The sequence below is a fragment of the Siniperca chuatsi genome, linkage group LG8 (assembly GCF_020085105.1).
Source record: "Siniperca chuatsi isolate FFG_IHB_CAS linkage group LG8, ASM2008510v1, whole genome shotgun sequence".
NCBI classification, from domain to species: Eukaryota; Metazoa; Chordata; class Actinopteri; order Centrarchiformes; family Sinipercidae; genus Siniperca; species Siniperca chuatsi.
This window is the reverse complement of record NC_058049.1, coordinates 18,880,928-18,899,013: the sequence shown is the minus strand read 5'-3', so window position 1 is coordinate 18,899,013 and position 18,086 is coordinate 18,880,928. Positions and strand designations below refer to the sequence as shown.

General features: G+C 40.7%; 1 protein-coding gene across 6 annotated transcripts; it reads right to left on the bottom strand.

Annotated features, from left to right (window-relative positions):
• Positions 1 to 1,392: 1,392 nt before the first annotated feature.
• LOC122879936 (UDP-N-acetylglucosamine--peptide N-acetylglucosaminyltransferase 110 kDa subunit) lies at positions 1,393 to 16,767 on the bottom strand. 6 transcript variants are annotated; one of them, XM_044204577.1, is made up of 22 exons: positions 16,392 to 16,767; positions 14,624 to 14,804; positions 13,464 to 13,707; positions 12,962 to 13,030; positions 9,442 to 9,558; positions 9,260 to 9,339; positions 8,598 to 8,793; positions 8,368 to 8,508; positions 8,125 to 8,225; positions 7,643 to 7,796; positions 7,155 to 7,256; positions 5,943 to 6,140; positions 5,465 to 5,623; positions 5,188 to 5,277; positions 4,910 to 5,035; positions 4,561 to 4,731; positions 4,325 to 4,441; positions 3,922 to 4,092; positions 3,369 to 3,521; positions 2,989 to 3,241; positions 2,663 to 2,786; positions 1,393 to 2,580 (listed from the first exon to the last, which is right to left on the bottom strand). In XM_044204577.1, the coding sequence occupies exons 1-22, from the start codon at positions 16,426 to 16,428 to the stop codon at positions 2,406 to 2,408; spliced, it is 3,159 nt and encodes a 1,052-aa protein (XP_044060512.1). In that variant the 5' UTR covers positions 16,429 to 16,767; the 3' UTR covers positions 1,393 to 2,405. The 6 variants fall into 6 exon arrangements, with proteins under 6 accessions (XP_044060512.1, XP_044060513.1, XP_044060514.1 ...); XM_044204578.1 differs by having other exon boundaries at positions 5,961 to 6,140; XM_044204579.1 differs by having other exon boundaries at positions 14,624 to 14,774; positions 16,392 to 16,766.
• Between the last annotated feature and the right edge of the window lie 1,319 nt (positions 16,768 to 18,086).

Sequence of the window (18,086 nt, the reverse complement as noted above, 5' to 3'; positions counted from 1 at the left end):
AGGGTAGTTTTAAAATTGAAAAATACTGCTTGAAAATACTCAACTTTCTACTCTGGGCCTTGTAACATTTCTCAGACTAACTGCAGAGGCTACCAGTCAAGTTCCAAATCACTGTAAAGATCCTCATCTTCATCCTTCAAGTCCCTCTGTTGCCAAGCACCTAATTACCTTTTGAACCTCCTCTACAGTTCATCAGTTCATCACTTCATCCCTCAGCCTGCGCTCCACCAGGCTAGGGTCTATGGGTGATAAGGCCTTTGGTGTCTCTTTCCATATAGTGTGTTGAATCACCCTGCTTTTTTTTTTTTTTTTTTTTTTGTCCTCGGATGGTACTTGTGAATTGCTCTTGAACACTTACAGACAGCATTTAACTGTGTAGTTTATAATGTAGAATGTGAACCAGAACAGAGCAAGTTTAACAATTAAAAGTGTAATCATTGAGGCCCCTCCCTGATAAAAAGCTAACCGGTGTCCCCAGCAGTGTTTTAAATCAATCCAGGCAACTCCCATATATCAATCAATCTGGTTTTAAATGTGTATAAACAAAATTAGGTCACTGACATTCTGATCATTATTATTATTGAACTACTACTACCACTACTATTGAAACTAGTATAGCAGCAACTACTATAACTGCTACTATTTATATGATAAAGGCCTATATAAATAAACACACTTGAACTTGTACTTAGTATTACTGATAGTCCAAATGCTACTATTGTGACCAATAATACGACTGCTAACTGTACTGCTACTACAACCACTTTGAAAAATGTTATATATTGGTCAATGTATTTAGAATTAAAGGTCTTCTGAACTACACACATTTTCTTCAGAAAATGTAACCTTTTGTGTGTAATTTCTGTGCTATTTATGTTTTGACATTTTTATGATGTGCTGCTGCCTCTTGAGCTGGACCACACAAGTGCAGGTGGGTACAGTACTTGAGTGCGTACTACTATAAAGTTTGTGCAAATATATATATATATATTTATATATGATAATACTTGATTGCCTATTTTTTGTTTGTTTTTGACATTGACTTACTGTTACATGAGCTAATAATGCAATGTACCTTTGTCACCTCCTTGCAGCAGACATTCTCTCTAGGAGAGAGCTTGACCACAAGAGCACCTGCTGCAAATAGAAAAGAAATTTAAGTGGCATGCCATGATATATGCTTATGGTAAAGTGCAATAACAGGGCTATTTGTTTACATGGCAACTCACTATGTTGACAGACAGGTTTAGGAATAGCAGATGAAACATCTTTTATGTCATTGCTCCAGTGAACTCAAAAAACAAAACTACTGGAATCAGTTTGTCATTTATTAAGAGATTGTTGCCATATGTGAACACCAACAACTGAATCAAGTGAGTGTGAAAGACAGTATCGAGTTTTGCCATCTCTTTATTTTTTTTTTATTATATTCAGAGCCTGGTGGCATCATTGACAGCACACAATTAACGGACAATACAAAAAGAAAAACTGCTTAGAAAATACTTACCTAGGCCGTTCCTGGTTTGAGTGATTAAAAAACAAGATCAATTTGTGAACAGCTCTGACATCTAAACTGAAATTTAGGCCCTTTCCAATTAATTGAAGCTCCTTTGTCCAGATTTGTCCAATAATCTTTACAAGCATAGTGTGACATCAAACAGGACAACAGCTATTGAACACATCCCTTGATTGACAACAAAATTAATAAAAAGTTGGCATTTAGTGAGAAGAAGTCTAGACCATATCCCTCAAACTTTCACATCTACTCATTGCAGTAATTTAATAACATCTTAAGACAAACTAAAGAGCAGTTGCAACCTATTTTTTTTTTACAATCTCATGTTAAAGCTGATAGAACTTAACTCAGTTACAATTTTCATGGTGCAACATTGTCCTTTTAAAACACACAACACTCTTAATCTATTTATAAATAGATCAACAAGTAATGACGGCTGGGCATTCTCTCCACAAGCTGCAATTAGTCTTGTATGCACACTGACAGGAGAAAAAAAATCCACTGATCCAAGTACTGAAGGGGTAAGCAGGGCATTCACAATCCTCTCATGCTCACCAAATATACTGTGTTTTAGGACAAGAGTCTCAGATGAGGGGCCTCAAAGTCTCACGCTCTATCTGGCTCAGGAAATGCAGATGTGTGATGCAACGACAAATGTGATGGGAGACAAATGTGTACATCTGTAGGCTCCTTTGCAAATAAAGAGTCCCATTAATAGTAAATGAAAGAGCTGGAGACAGTCATTCAGGGAGAGGGCTGGAGTGGAAACTGCCGATTCCAAACTAGGGTGCTGATAATGGTTTAAAAAAAAACCCCCAAACAAATGGTGGTGGTGGTGGGGAGGGGGCTGGACATGGTTGGGGTATAAGGGAAAAAGTGTGCTTTTCATTCAGGCATTCTCACTGGTCTCTACTATCTGGACCAGGTGTTCTGGCTTGTTGCCATTGCTATGGTGCTCCCACATCTGCAGATAGAGCCTCTCCAGGTCTATTGTGTACTGCTTGGTGTTGAAAAGGGGGCTGCAGATTCGCTGCTTCCAAACACGTGCTCTGACCATCTTCAGGCTGAAGGAGACAAAGAAAATGGTCAGACGTCACCGTTTAACAACAATGTTTTTCAAAAAAAGTCAGATCAAATCCTACTTACTATTCCATGTCAGAGCCCAGTTTGACTGCTATGTCCTCGTAGTCCTGGCGACTCTGGGCTATTAGCTCAGGGCAGCCCAGACAGTTGAGTTGTGAGGCAGCCACACGGGAGGCAAGGGTCTCACCTTTACAAAGAGATTATACAAATAAAAAGCAGCCTTCACTTGAAATTTGTTCTACAGATACCAGTTAATTTAATTCCAAGAAATCAGACAATTTTAATTTGTAAAATCGTTCTATTTCCTGAGTATTATAGTTAGGACTAAAACATTTTTATTCAATTAGTAACCATGGGTTTAAAGTCCCTTAATACCCTAGTGTCCTAACCTGGCATTGTGACCATGGGTGTTCCAGCCCAGAGAACATCCATGCCTGTGGTGTGACCATTGCATAGAGGAGTGTCTAGGCACACATCAGCTAGCTGGCCCCTTCTCACATGCTCCTCCTTGGGGGCCACAGGCGAGAAGATGATGCGAGAGCCAGGCAGACCCATGTTCTGAGCGTACTGCTGGATGTTGGGCTCACCAACAGCAGGGAAACGAAGAAGCCAGAGCACACTGTTGGGCACACGCTTCAGGATCTGCAGGGAGAGGGGAGTTTTAAAACTGATTTTTAACATGAACTTGAGGAATTTTACTTTTATTTTTTTAAGTGCAGAGTTGAAGAACACACAAACCAGTTGTTATAACCAAGTCTGTCTAACTTACGTTGGCCCACATCTGAAGAGTAGGGGGATCAATCTTGTAGAGCTGGTTGAAGTTGCAGTAGACAATGGAGTCCTCTGGGAGACCATACTGGGAGCGGGTTGTCACAACGATTGTGCGTGGCACCTCCTCCCCTGTGGCAGCTTTGTTATTAATCTAAAATGGGGGACAAAACAGTATTGCTTAGACGTGGAGTGGCCTCAATACTTTCATCCTGAGGAGTGCGACAAGTCTTGACTGTTAGTGAGCCTACTGGTGACATGATGCCGTTTTTGAAAGCCAAGACAGTATCATTCATTTTACAACCAATCCATAGTGCCACCACTTCCTCTCACAAACAGTTGTGTGCTTCCACCTTACTTTCATGAAGACAACATACCTGTAAGGACACAGTCTCAGAGACAACAACCTCACCTACTGAAAAGATCTGGAAAAGCAGCAAGCTACATTCAATTGCTGCTCTTGCCTTGTTTCTGCATTTGTAAATGTTTTGTACCCATGCCATATCCCTCAAGATTAGCATTTACATGGACAAGCGTGTCCATGTTAGACATACCTGTGTGGTGGCCAGGCCATTGCTGACAGTGAAGCCATTGATTGTGACCTGGATCTGGCCTTGGTTGATCATGTTGATGATCGCTTCAGCTGCTGTGTTCATGGGGATTACAGGCATGGACAGAGCTCCATTTGTGTCACCAGCAGCTTCCTGGTTGTTGTCACACTTCATCTAGTCACAGAGAACAATTTCAACTTAAATGCTTGAATACGGTTCACAATATTACAGTATAATATACAATGTTATTGTGACTCAAAGTCAACAATATAAACATGAACAATGTCATCCAGAGTTCCAAAACTTAACGATAGTGCCCCACTCACACTAAACTCACTTGTTTGTCAATGATACACCTAATATAACAAATTGCTGCTTCAAGGTTCAGGAAATTCTCTTAACTCACCTTTATCACTTTCACATCTGGCAGACTGTCCAAGAAGGCCTTCAGATCAATACCATTAAGAACAATGCGGTTGTCAAAGATGTGTCCATTAGACTTGAAATCAATCACAGCCTTTTTCTGTGGGTCAAAAAAGAAAAAATGTTTAAACACCCTGCTTATATTTGATAGTTTTCTGTTTTGTGTTTTAACAAGCCACTTGACAGAAACAAATAGCAGCAATGTACGGATCGACAAACCTTGAGGTGAGGGAACATGTTGGCGTGGTCTCCAATGAAGAAAGTATTGGGCATGTAGGCCAGTTTCTCAGAATACTGCTCAGCTACTTCGATAGGTGATGTCTCCTTGTCAGAGATGATGTAGTCCATGAAGGGAGCCCCGCTGGTTCCAGGGTAACCCAGCCACATCGACTGTTGAACGGGTAGAAACAAACAATTATATGTGCATTCTTCGATGCCAACAGTTTGTCTACTCCCATGAACAGAGATCAGATTAAAATGACTGAAGGTGCAATTATATATTTGCACAGATAACATTTATCCCCAGGATACAACTCTGTGTCAATCAGAAATCATATGTAGCGCTCACCTGAATGGGGGCAGGCCGGAGGGCAAACAGCTCATTTCGGGCTCCCTTGGTGTATCCGTTCATGTTGACCAGAATGTGGATTCCATCCTGGTGAATACGATCAGCTGCTTTGCCATTGCAAGGAATCTGGAGGAGAGAGGTACCAATTTCAGTAAAAATGGTTTGTTTTCGACATCACATAAGACCAGTCAGTTAAAAATTCACATCCTTAAGGTTAATAGACACTCAGTAAATCAATACAAATACTGATGTAGAAGCGAATGCAGTTCATCAGTTACCTGGGAGAGATCTGTGAAATGATGAGCCTCTGCTACCACTTTCACACGGAAGTTGGTACTATCGTCAGGGCTGAGCGCATAGCAGAACACCTTGAAAAAATAAAACAAAAACATTTGTATAGACTTGTATGTTAACACACACACGATTGATCAAAGATTTCAGTCAATCCCTTTGTATTGTTTAGTGGCAAGACCACACATTGTAATAAGCACTATATACACTTATCAGGTCAAGTTTGTAATTTCTAGAATTAAAATTCCAATAAAGATCACCTACCTCAAATTTCTCAGGATTGTGCATTCCAGGAATGGACTGCATCAGGTGGGAAGTAGGGTGGTTGCCAAAGTCAGAGCTGACGTAGCCAATACGCAGACGTCCACCGCTGGCCTTCAGATCTTTCGGATGCTCAAAAGCAGGTTTGTGCAGTGCATTGATCTGTGGAATAAGCAGTAGTGTAAGAATTCAACTACAGCGGGAGAGCCAATTCTAGTTTGACTGGCTTACATACACACACACACACAGTAGCAATGAAATATTATAATACTGAACCATGAAAAACAACCACCAATTCATCTAAAATCATCACCTTATACCATATCCTCATCCCTGCAAGCAACCCATTCACCACCAGCGTTAACCTTTAAAATATATCCAGTATCTTGCCCATCCCTTACCTTCCCCATATCCCTGCAGACAGCCACTGCCATCACCAGCCACCTTCCACCCCCCAAAAAATGAATTAAAGTTTACTTGCTTTGATCAGTGCGTGTACCTTGTCCAGACAAAGGTTTCCGTGGCGCTCAGCAATGGCCTTGCGGAAGCCGTGAGAGAGTGGATACAGCATGCTGTGGTGTGGGTGCACTGAAGGCAAGCGGTTCTTATCCAGCTGGTCAGCCACAATGCTCACAAGCTTCTTCATCCGCTCATCATAATCTGTCCAATCACACACAATCTGGAAGAGCAAAAGGAATAAGAGTTAGAAAATTAACTTTTAATTAGGGCTGCTGCTATCGATTATTTTAGTAATCGAGTATTCTACCGATTATTCGGATGAGAAATACTTTTGCTTTATTAAAGAGCAATAGTAAATATGCAAAAGAGAAAATAAGACAGGTTTCCTAACAACTAATTGGTTTCCTTTTTTGAAAAATCTACATTTTTATTGCTTAAATTGCACACAATAATATTATGTCAAAACTATTACTAACATGTTCTGAAATGTAAAAACAAACACATTTTGCTTTAAAAGAAAAAAGTTCCAAACCAACTACAGCTCAGACATAACGTAAGCCTTTACTGTCTTCTTTGTGGTATCTGTAGGAGGCAAAAACGAGTGAACAGGAACTGTGACTATCAAAATAATAAACATGAATGAAGCTCAGGCTTTCACAAATTGACTGCAGCATTTTATTTTCTGTGGTTAATATCTTGAACAAAACCTAGCTAACTTAGGGACATCATAACTAGCCACCGCACTGATTTATGTTGTTATCTAACTATTACATATCGCCTATATTCTTTACGAGGCTTCATATGGACTGGATGCATAAACTGTAACGTTATGCTTTCTGCTGAGATGCTGAAGCATAGGCATTGTGCTATTGTGGTAGGCTAGTTCAGTTTTACAATACACACACTGTACAGTTTTCGTGGACACTTTGTCGCTTTCTCTGGCCTGTCTCTCCTCTGCGCCCCTCGCTGTTTTCTCTCTTCCTCCTCTTTGTAATCCGCACTGTCAAATCACACCAAAGACGCTCTGAACGTCTCAGATCACACACACCGCGTAAGCGCGTTGTGCGACAGTAATAATCATCCGTGCGAAACACAGTGCTCTGTATATAGTTATATGGATTAAACAAAGCTTCGATGCAAATAATTTGAATGAATGATTTTTAGTAATCGAGCAAAAATAAATAACTATTGAATGTATTGTAAATATCTGACAAAGATATAAGCATATAAGAACCTGCAGGCAATGTGCCAAGTTGCAGTAAGCATCAGGGAAGTCCGGCTTCAGTTTCAAGGCTGTGCGGTAAGATGCAATGGCCTCTGGGATGTTTCCAGAATCCTAATAGTCAAGAGAAACATTAGAATACAAAATCAAAATACATGAAGTTGCAAAAACAGCAATGCATTCTACCACACATAAACAGGTGGTAATGTCCAACTATGTGTGTACATTATCTGCTAGAAATCCATTATCAGTTGCCTGACACAGGAATAAAATGCAATCCTACATATACCATTTTAACTAGAATGAACCCATTAGTCAGTACACTGTTATTGACTGATTCCAACTGTTTTTATTTGTCATTATAGCTTGGTCTTGTGTGCACTGGAGCATGCAGCACTGCAAGCAACCTTGAGGTAGGTAAAGCCCTATGGCGATGTGACACAATTCTGAACACAATCAGTAATCATAACTGCAAAGTTAAAATTAAGAATTATTCCTACCTTGTGGATTGAGGCCAGATTGCTGTGAGCATCAGCAAAGGCAGGGTTGATCTGGATGGCACGGGTGTAGCATTGCAGCGCTCCCTGTACATCTTGCATTTCCTTCAGTGTATTGCCCATGTTTGAGTATGCATCAGCAAATGTGGGGCTGATTCTAAAAAAACAACAAGAAAACTGTTTCAACACCTGTATAACAACATTACTCAACTGATATTCTACCTAGTGTCAGCTGATTTATGACCATTTACTTTAGAGGGAACATGGGGGGGGGGACAAACAAAGAAAAAAAAAACCGACCAGGTTAAACTGTACAGAACATGGGGATTGTACATGTTCACCAACGCATGGAATTTCTGAGCAGAGTGATGTGGCATGGCACCAATATTATGAGGTGCTTTAAAGGGTTTGCTTTAACTATAGCAGAATAACACCCCATTGAGACAAACAAAGTCAGCAGGTAACTATAGCAAAGATTTACAAACCTGATGGCCTCCTTGTAGTGCATGAGGGCCTCTTGGAGTTTTCCCTGCTGCTGCAGGACACTGGCCAGGTTAGAGTGAGCTGCTGCAAACTCTGGGAACACCTGATGAAAAACAAAAAGGGGTTACTAAGAAGAACATTACAAGAATGCCATGCTCACATTTACAGCAATCACCATGGTCTTGTTAAACAGACCTATTCATAATGGAAAATATCAAAAACAGAAAAGTTAACTCTTAACTCACCTCCAGTGCTTTCCTATACAGCTGAACTGCATCCTCAATGTTGCCCTGCTCACGCTTGATATTGGCCAAGTTGTTAAGGGAGTCTGCATGGGTTGGACACAAACGCAAGGCTGTGTTGTAACACTCTTCTGCTTCAGACACCTGGGAAAGACATCAAATTCAGCAAATGCTTAAAGGGAACTAAAAATATTCAAGATTGTCTAGACAGGAGACACAAAGTACTGCCTTACATTGCCTTTCTCCTTCAGGGCATTTGCCAAATTGCAGTAGGCATCGGGGAAGTGGGGCTGCAATTCAATAGCACGACGGTAGGTGTCAATAGCCAGGTCAATGAGGCCTTGCTCGTAGTAGACACAGGCCAGGTTTCCATGAACAACCGCATGGTTGGGGCTAAGGCTCAGGGCTCTTAGGTATCCAGCCACAGCTCTGGAAACATAAGATAAGGAAGATAAGGTGCAGATACAAGTTATGCTCAAGATCAATCTTTTGCTGAAATTTGAAATTGTAGTTTCCAAAAAAAATAGTTGTCTTTTTAAAAACAGTGTACCTGCAAAACTGTACACACATTTTACACAACTTCATAACTATTGAAGCACACTGTTTACGGTTACCAATGTATTTTGGAAAATAAAACCACTGTTTCAGCAGTTGAGTTACAGCCCTGGCCATGATGGCAGTTCTGTAGGTACAGCAAATCTGCCCTGCCTAAACAACGGTATGTGAAAACACAGCTACAAGATCAACACAGACAAGGACGTAATGGTAGTGACAAAGTTCTTGACTCATTCAAAATTCTATACGGGGTGTGGTAGGGTGGTGCTTTTAAAGACAAAAGATTAGAAATGAATGTATAATGACAGCATCATACTATTATCTCATGATTTGGACTCACCTGTCAAAGATGCGGGCTTCCTTCAAAACATTTCCTAAATTGATGTATGCATCAAGGAAATTTGGGTCCAGAGTCACTGCCTAAAAATTAAAATGAAGCTTAAAAACAAGGAACACCACAAGAATATACCTCGACAGAAAGTAGTAGGATTGATAAATTATACAAAAAATTATGCAACTGACCTTTTCAAAATGATGTATGGCCAGCCATATCTCTCCCTGGGCATTGAACACACAGCCCAGGTTGCTCCAAGCCACTGCAAAGTTGGGCTGAGTCTCAATGGCTTTCAGGTAACAAGCCTCCATTGGGTTTACAATGAAAAAACAACAGGAAAGGAGGAGAAGAGGTAGAATGGGAGAGGTATAGTATGTAGAAGGGAGGGTAAGGGATTGTAAAATAAAAACAAATAGAAGATTGAGAATAAAAGTAAGAAAAACAAAAAGGGCAGAGAAAGCAAAATTAGTGACTATTCTCCATCATGGCAAAAAGTGAGTCTGCAGCATGGGCTTGTGTGCGCACAAGTCTGCCGCGCTAAGCTGCATTGCTTTTTCCCTACGCTGCGCGGATCCAACCAACACCCACAAGAAGGCCCTCATCCTTCAGTTATGACCACATTCTCACAAAATGTAGTGGTCCCCACATCAGGTACAGTCTGCTGCTACCCTTTAATAAGATCAATACTGATTAGTTATAACCCAAAGTAGTAAAGATAATATTAAGATTTAAAATATCACAAATATCTGCATGAATGCTGTATATTTTATGTGGGCATGATATCTCACAACCTGGGATGCTTGACAGTTCGTGCAAGTGATGGTCCCTGTAATGCATGCGCAACAAACGCAGGCGCGTGGTTCGTGTCTATTGCCACCACCACAATGCACCATATAATGCTGCTTGCGTGACCTTGCTCCAGGCAAAGGTCATTACTTCGCTGCTGCGCACGCTGAATGGCCAGATAAGACAGCTGCAGACCAACAACCCCTGGCAGAACACCTGCTACACCAGACTGGCACACACTCAGCACCCATGAAGTATCTCAGAATAAAGGGGGGGATTGAGGGATCAACAAGTGGCTACACTGTGATGTTAAGACATGGGGCATTTGGAAATAAACAGCCAATAAACAGTAAATAAGTGAATAAGTAAAAAGGATTTACTATACATGAAAAAAAAAACAACAACAAAAAAAACCAACACTTTTTTAAAAGCCAATTATGTCTGAGATTTGGGGCATTTGGGAGCGAGGCTGGTTGTGAGTGGGGAGAGGTCCACAACCAACAGGCCAAAGGAAGTGAGGGGGGTGGGGATCGCATGCTTGCGCTTTCCGCCTTTTTGGTTGCCTGGAGGGTATCGCTGCGCAGCCCCTGCGCTACTGCAGACTCACAGCGCACTATCTGCATCATCATCAGAACGCTGCAACTCCAAAATAAAGAAGGAAAAACAAAACAAAATAGGAAAAAATAAACAGCATGTAAGAGTTAGAGGGTTCTTACTTGTTTTTCACGATTATTGCTTCCAAATCCTAGTTTCTTTTTACTTAATACAGAATTGGGAAATTAGTATGGCATATTTTAAGAAATGCTTACTGTAATTTGTTTAGTTACTTTTTTCTTTTGCTCTTCAAAAAGGAAGCCACAAGACAGAGGAGCTCAAGCATGAAGTGAGGTGGTTTTTCTTTTGTTGGCAGTTACAAACCCGTTACCATATTTTTGGACTTTGTCAGAGTGGTGGCCGCAGCTGGCTGGAAGAAGAGGAGAGGACTGAGGCTGCCCTAGTGTTCCTTTCCGCCAGGCACCTACGCAGGAATAGTGTCACCCACCTGAAACCTTCTAAATAACAATATCAGTTGCGGAAAAACCAAAAGAGACAAAATAAGAAAACAAGACCGTTAGTAAAAGTTTTCAAACAATACATTCTTTTTTTAATATGGAAATAAAATTGGTTCTTCCAAATCACAACAAACATAAAAAACACACTATTCTTAGTTTTCATTCATGCAATGAATGTTTCATTTCAAAGAAAACAAAAGAAATGCTTTAAGGGTAACTGGGAGGGAAGAAAGGCTTTGATGTGTTCAGTTTATCAGCGAAATATAGTCAGGCAGTCAGTTCTAGCTGTCCATCAATTCAGTTTTCATATCAAACTACAGGAGGGCAGTTACTGGCTTGATCTTGCCCAAATGAACTGATCCCATTTCTTTGGGAATAATATTACATATTTGAAGGAACAGGGAAGAAGTATTAATCATTGCTTTTCTTTTATTCTTTTAGCATTTTCATAAGATATTTGATCAAAACTTTGATTTCTTTATCCGGGCCTGCTTTCTTGAATCCTGGCCAATGGGGTAGGGAGAAAAGTCTGTGGTGTAATTATTTGTATTTAGAAGCCTCCACAGCTCTGAAATAAAGAAGTCATCGCTGTTGCTGCGCGTGCTTCTGTCTTTCTAACCCAGCAGCTGACGCAGGTGGTGGAGTACAGATTGTGAGCTGTCTGCCTGATGCCACATGGACCATGGACCATTTTAAGGCACTTGAGAATGAACCCTCTTAAACCCACAGTTAAACATGCTATTCAATAGCAGTGGATATCAGAATAGATAACCAGCTGGTTAAATTTTCATTATCAACCATAAAAAAACTAATGCATGTGTGCATGAGAAGCACTGTAGGGGTGTACTTCAGCACTGACTGGACATAAGTGAGGGTTCAGGAAGACAGCTCTGAGCGCGCACACTCCACCAATCCTCAGCAAGCGCGCGGGGGGTGGAGCGACAGAGCAGGGGAGCTTGTGACTCCCTGATGCTCCTCCCCACTCCTTTACCCCCCTCTAGCACGAAATAAGATGGCCTGTAACCAGTGGGACAACTCCACATCTGCAGATTTGACCCTACCCAGGGAGCCCGCCCGCAATTTTAGAATGGCAAATTAAGTGTCAAACTCGGAAATAAAACCCACACTGGCAGCGACTGTACTGACAGCAAACCAAGTGACCAAAAGCTGGGCACTTGATAAACAATATTGGAGTATAGTGTTTAGGTTAGAAACCATCTTATCTTTTGCACTGCAAAGATAAACTAGATTCAGTTCATATATTCTTCAAAGACCGAGCCAGCATTTTCCCTCCAAAAGCAACTATATGAAAATGCATGGGCCAAGGTTCAAAAAGTACAATACAGATCAACTGCTTTGATTTAAATACTTCAGCCTTTCTTCCTGAAAGGAGAGGGGCTGACCTCTGGTAAAAGGTCGGGATAAAGCAAAGGACATTAGGACTAAGAGTGATACAGGGTGGGGACAAATATAATAAGTGTACTATACTGAAAAACAAAATACATGAAGCTGTCTAAAAAGTAATCAACAGAAAATTTGTGAGCTATGATTTAAAAAAAAGAGAGAAAAAAAAAGAAGTTGGTTGCCTCATTGCAGTCCAATACTTCCAAAGGTTTTTAGTAAGTTAAGAGTGAGAAGCTCACCGTAACTCTGAAAATTTTGAAAAAGCTACCATTTCCTGTCCTTCACTTGTCCAAGGGGGGTGAAGGGAAAGGACTTGATTTGGCTTAAAAATGTCAATGGGGAAAAAGGAGTGGCTATGGCCTTAGTGGGGGGACACTAAAAACAAAAATGTATGGACAAGATTTCTTTTTTTTTAAAGATGAAAATAAAAACACATCTATACAAATGCCAACCCAATGTAACATACCTTAGCCTCTTCCAAACGCCCAAGGGCTTTAAGCAAGTTGCCCAAGTCACTACGCACACAATAAAGATCCTGGGGGAAAACAACAAACAAACAAAAAAAACAACAACAAACATTTTAATTTCACTGCTACAACAAACCACAGATCAATGTGTGGACTCCAAATATGTTTGCCTTATTAGCAGACAGAGTTTGCTGTCAATTTAAAGAGTAACTTAACACCCTCTGAAAACCTTGCCTTTGCTGGTCTCTAGTGGTTTAATTTTTCACCTTGTTGCAGTTAAGAACATGTGTATTCCAGGACCCCGTGACATCACTGTTGGGTATGCTTACAGGTGCAACATAGCATATTTCTGACCACACCAAACCACACCTATCAGTGATCCTGGGTGTAGTCAGCAGTGAAACAGGCTTGAGAAGTCCAACCAGAGAGGACAACAAAACACTGCTTGTTAGCCTGGTGTTACGTTACTCTAAGGATTTCAACATAGGACGTGTCACTTACAGGGTTATACTGTAATGCAGACACATAAGCCTGCACTGCTCCCTCCATGTCCCCTGCGGCCACCAGAGCTGCTGCCAAGTTGATGTATCCATCAATAAAATCTGGCTTCAGTCTCAGAGCATGGCGATAATGCTCTATGGCCTCCTGCAGTTGCCCGCGCTCCTTGTACACGTTCCCCAGGTTGGAGTAGGCCTCAGCCAACATTGGATTCTGTTTGATGGCCAAGGTGCTGAAGTGAGCAGATCTGTAGGGCCAGAATGGGTACAGAATGGTCACAATTCTGAAGGACGTGGCTGGCAGTGTTGGCTCGATTGTGCAGAGGCAGCAGCAAAGTGCAAGTGGTGAAAAGGAGGACATTGTTTTAAGGTATATGGGTAAATATTTAAACAGCACATCAAGATGAATATCGTTAAAATGTTGAAAACATTAATACATGACACACATTAACGTTACAACACACATTTCACCAACTTCCAAACTTACAGAATCCATCATTCAAGTGTCCATTATGCAAAGTAATTATGCTGGCAGTATACTCCAAATGAAGCTGTGTTTGCAGACAAGTGGTACATTTATGACCAAGAATACGATCAAAGCCAATATGGTGCCTCCATATTGGCTTTGATCGTCACAGAGTGCACATGCTTTGATAAGGTGTTAAATATTTTTACTTAATGAACAATGAAAGCTCACTAACCAAACTGTCATTATTTGGTAAATTATTACAGCATTTCAAGTAATAATATCAGCATCTGTCTGCATATTTTCTGTCTGATTGTTTAGTGCTTCATTTGATAGTATGACAACACTCTAAATTCAAATTACTTTGGAGTATACTGCTGGCATTTGGTGCATAGAAGGAATAGAAAATAGTAAACAAGACCAAACGTTTAAACCTGTAACTCGCAAGACCCGAAACCTTCCCCATGGCACCTGAAAAGCAAGGGTATGGCCATCACCAGAAACAGTGTTAGGATCATGAGGGGACAGAGTGAGATCATTATAAACCGAGCAACAGGATTTCCAGAAGACAGCTCAGTTGTTGCATTTGACTCCCCAGACCAGCTGTGTGCACTGGAAGTCACAGAAGACCCCATTATTCTCTGCCACTTCCACGCCACATGTTCAGTGTGCAGTGAGTCAGCCCCCCCACACCTCACCTGTCGAGTCTTCGGCACTGGAAGTGGATGGAGGACAGGAGCAGCAGCACGCCTGTGTTATCAGGCTCCTGTCTCCACAGCTGCATGCAGTGGCGCTCAGCTGCCTCAAAGTCCCCTGACTGATACTCCCGGTGCGCCAGCTCAGCCAACCCTTGGAAGGAAAGCATACGTTTTGTCGGTTCTGGAGCACCAACACAGCCCAAGGAGGGGGGGAAACAACAGGTTAGAGGTGATGGAAGAAATTAAAAAACAGACAAATGAAAACAAAAACTAAATAAAGAGATGACGCTAATGCTGTGAATGGCAAATAATGGCTTACAATTTGAACTCTACAGAAAAACAGTGCAATCGGCAAAATAAAGGGAGCACTAAGATCAAGTGTTGCAATCAGCTTAATCTTTTATTGTCCATCTGTAAAACATGTTAAGTGTGATACTATTTCACACAAAAGTAAACCAGGGTTTCCAACCACAAAAGTAGCAAAAAGCAATGCAAAATTTGGAAACAATTAATGCATGAGATGAAAAAACAAAAAACAAGGAGGGGGATGACACACTGGCAGAAATTAAGATGTTTCTTTGGCGACACTTTGGATTTCACATTTTAAAAAGATGATTCAAAAGCTTGACAGTACTCATTAGTAAACTGGTTGTGTTATGATATGTATCCTTCTCTCACATATTATTCATTCTGTTCAGATGAAACCATCGATTTCAGATGAACCTACAGTGTCACTTGAGGTCAGTTTATTCAGGGTGTGGCATAAACAACATGAAGCCACAGACACATCATGCATGCTTATATGTATAAGTAATGGTTTGGGGACATTCCAACTGGCATACAGTGGATCCACACCCACCTGCAAATTGATGCCATAATTATAATAATTAATTAAAGACCGCAGTAGATCAGGCTCATCCATCCATGACCATAACGTAATAATGATTGTATGTCAGAAAGATGGATTGCTTCAGTAACATAAAGCACCTAGTCATAATGCAAAAATTAAGTCAGGTGAAATGCCGTTAATAACCATAATCAGATATCGGTTCCACTGATCACCTTTGATAAACTCGAAAGCAGCAGAAAAGTCTTTAACCTTGGGCATCGGCGCCAAATAGTGATGTCTGCACAGCCAGTTTTAACAGCAGGATGCTGCAAGGCCCTAGTTGTGTCAGTGGCCATGATGAATAGTTGCTTTTTAATGTTATCGGAACCGCTTAAACTGGAGGAAGCCATTTTTCTCTGGTCAGTGAGTAACGTTAGCAAAATACAACGGCATCCTGGTAACGTTAGCTAACTTGGCTAGCTACAACGCAAACCAGTTTAGGCAAAAACCTTGACGAAAACCTTACACACCTGTAAATAGTTCACAGTTTAACGTTAATGCAACGTTAGTACACTTGTCCATAGTCGTCAAATTGACAGTCGTAAATCATTTAAAGAGATTAATTGGTTATAAACCGCTACATATTATGCTGACTTACGTTACCATTAGCTTGAGACAGAAGCAATATGACAGAAGAGGCATAAACTGGGCCTACTTTGCTGCCAATGTCATCATGTTCAGTTAGGCTATGTGACGCAAATGTTGCATTGCTGAAAGCCTCGTACACTTGCTTTACTAATTTAAATGAATGTTAGCAAGCTACTTGATAGCCACCAGCTCAATCGCATCTAACGCTTTAACACAAAATACTGTCGTCTTCACAGCTTCCTACATTAACGTTACTTGCCATCTAACGTTAGCTAAATAGGAGCAACCAACCTGTGCTATCAGCCACGTTTCCCACTGAGGTCGCCATCTCCTCAGTCTTCGTGTCCTGCGCGGTGGTCGTCAATGTGTCTTCTGGTAGAAAACAGTTTCAGAGAAAAATGAGCGACAAGCAGTCGTCTTTGTCGGCTGTGGCCAGCAAGCACGTTGCCAGGAAAGCTACGTAGCTAACCTAATCTTTGATTTTCCGTAGCTCGTACAGCGCTTAATGAAGATCTTGCAGTGGTCAGTATATTGCTGGGTAACAGTAATTAATAATTAATCAACTAACCTCGTCACAATACCTAACTTCTTACTAGCATAAAATCTGCCGTTGTTTTATGGCTCAATCTGGTTTTCCGTTCACAACAAAGCAGCTATGCCTATGAAACATAAAATGGCGAAATGGGTGGAACTAATTTTTGAGAGAAACTAGTTCCACACATCGCTATTACGAGGAAATGTGTGGAAATTGTAATAAATGTCGTATTAGTAAAATAATAATTCACAGGATGGGGGCTTTAAGTACTGTTTGCTAACCATTCGCTATGAGTTTCATCACGAAAAATAAACCGATTACGAATGATACTGCGCGGAAGAACACATTGGTGCAGTGAGACAGAGTGCACATGATATCAGGCTGTTAAGGGCAGCATCCGTGCTTGAAGCGATTATGGGATGATTTTCTCGTCGATTTCTACATGGCATGACATCTAAATATGTCTGACATGCCAAAGTCTGCAGTCTATGAGGTTCAGATCAAGTGAATAATACAGGATACTCATAAGATACAATAATAAGTTAGTTAAAGTACTCTAAAATGCAAGTTCGTATTGCAGACCTGGCTGTAGTGTATTGTACATTCAAGTTAAAACATGTACGTTACCTTTACACATTAAGTACACAACTGTACACATTAAAGTACCGGGATATAGATTACTCCATATTTTACCTTGCATTTTGACAAGAGTATGCCAAACAAATGCAGGAAGATAGCTTTGTGGTGTAAGTTAAGTTATTAATGCTGCTCTGGGAATTAGAAATAGCACAAGCAATGCCAGACAGTACTAAAAATAAACAAGGCCAACATAGCGTAGTGTACACAGTTTTGTGTAGGTAACATGCATAACCATGCATTAAGTAGAACAGGGACAAATTAATTTAATAGAACTCCAAAGATATTGCATTGGTAACCATGCGAGGTGATGTAATTACTTAATTTCATTTGTTTGGTGTAACAAATGGTGCTAGTCCAGGGACATACAGTATTTTCAATTAATTTGTTTCCTAAGCAAGATTTCCTCACTGACCTAGGTCCAGTTTGAGCCTCATGCAGAACTCTACCTTTGCAGGGCAATTTGAAATTGTTGATCTGTTTTTGAAATGAGTGTATGGGATCTCTCGCAAGGCCAAAATGTATAACCTGCATTCATCTGTCATTGTACTATATGTGGGCTTCTGTGTCGATGGTATGCAATATTCATAATCACCAACAGAGGGCAACATCCGCAAACCTATTTCTGCAGGTCCCACATATATGATATTCCCCTTTCCATGGTTGGCCGTAGGATCCTCTGGGTTGTGTTGTAATATGGTGTTTGTATTCAACTATTAGTTGTTGCACATTTCACAATGCTGAAAAAGCCCCTTCTTCAGTTTGTTAATAAAACCTATAACCATGTTTGGCCAACATAACAGTTTTATTACAAA

Coding starts and splice junctions, on each gene's coding strand:
- LOC122879936 (XM_044204577.1), bottom strand. CDS start 16,428: ATGGCGACCTCAGTGGGAAACGTGGCTGATAGCACAG. Junction 8,509..8,597: donor CCCTGAAGGAGAAAGGCAAT/GTAAGGCAGTAC, acceptor TGTCTTTCCCAG/GTGTCTGAAGCAGAAGAGTG. Junction 5,278..5,464: donor ACAATCCTGAGAAATTTGAG/GTAGGTGATCTT, acceptor TATTTTTTCAAG/GTGTTCTGCTATGCGCTCAG.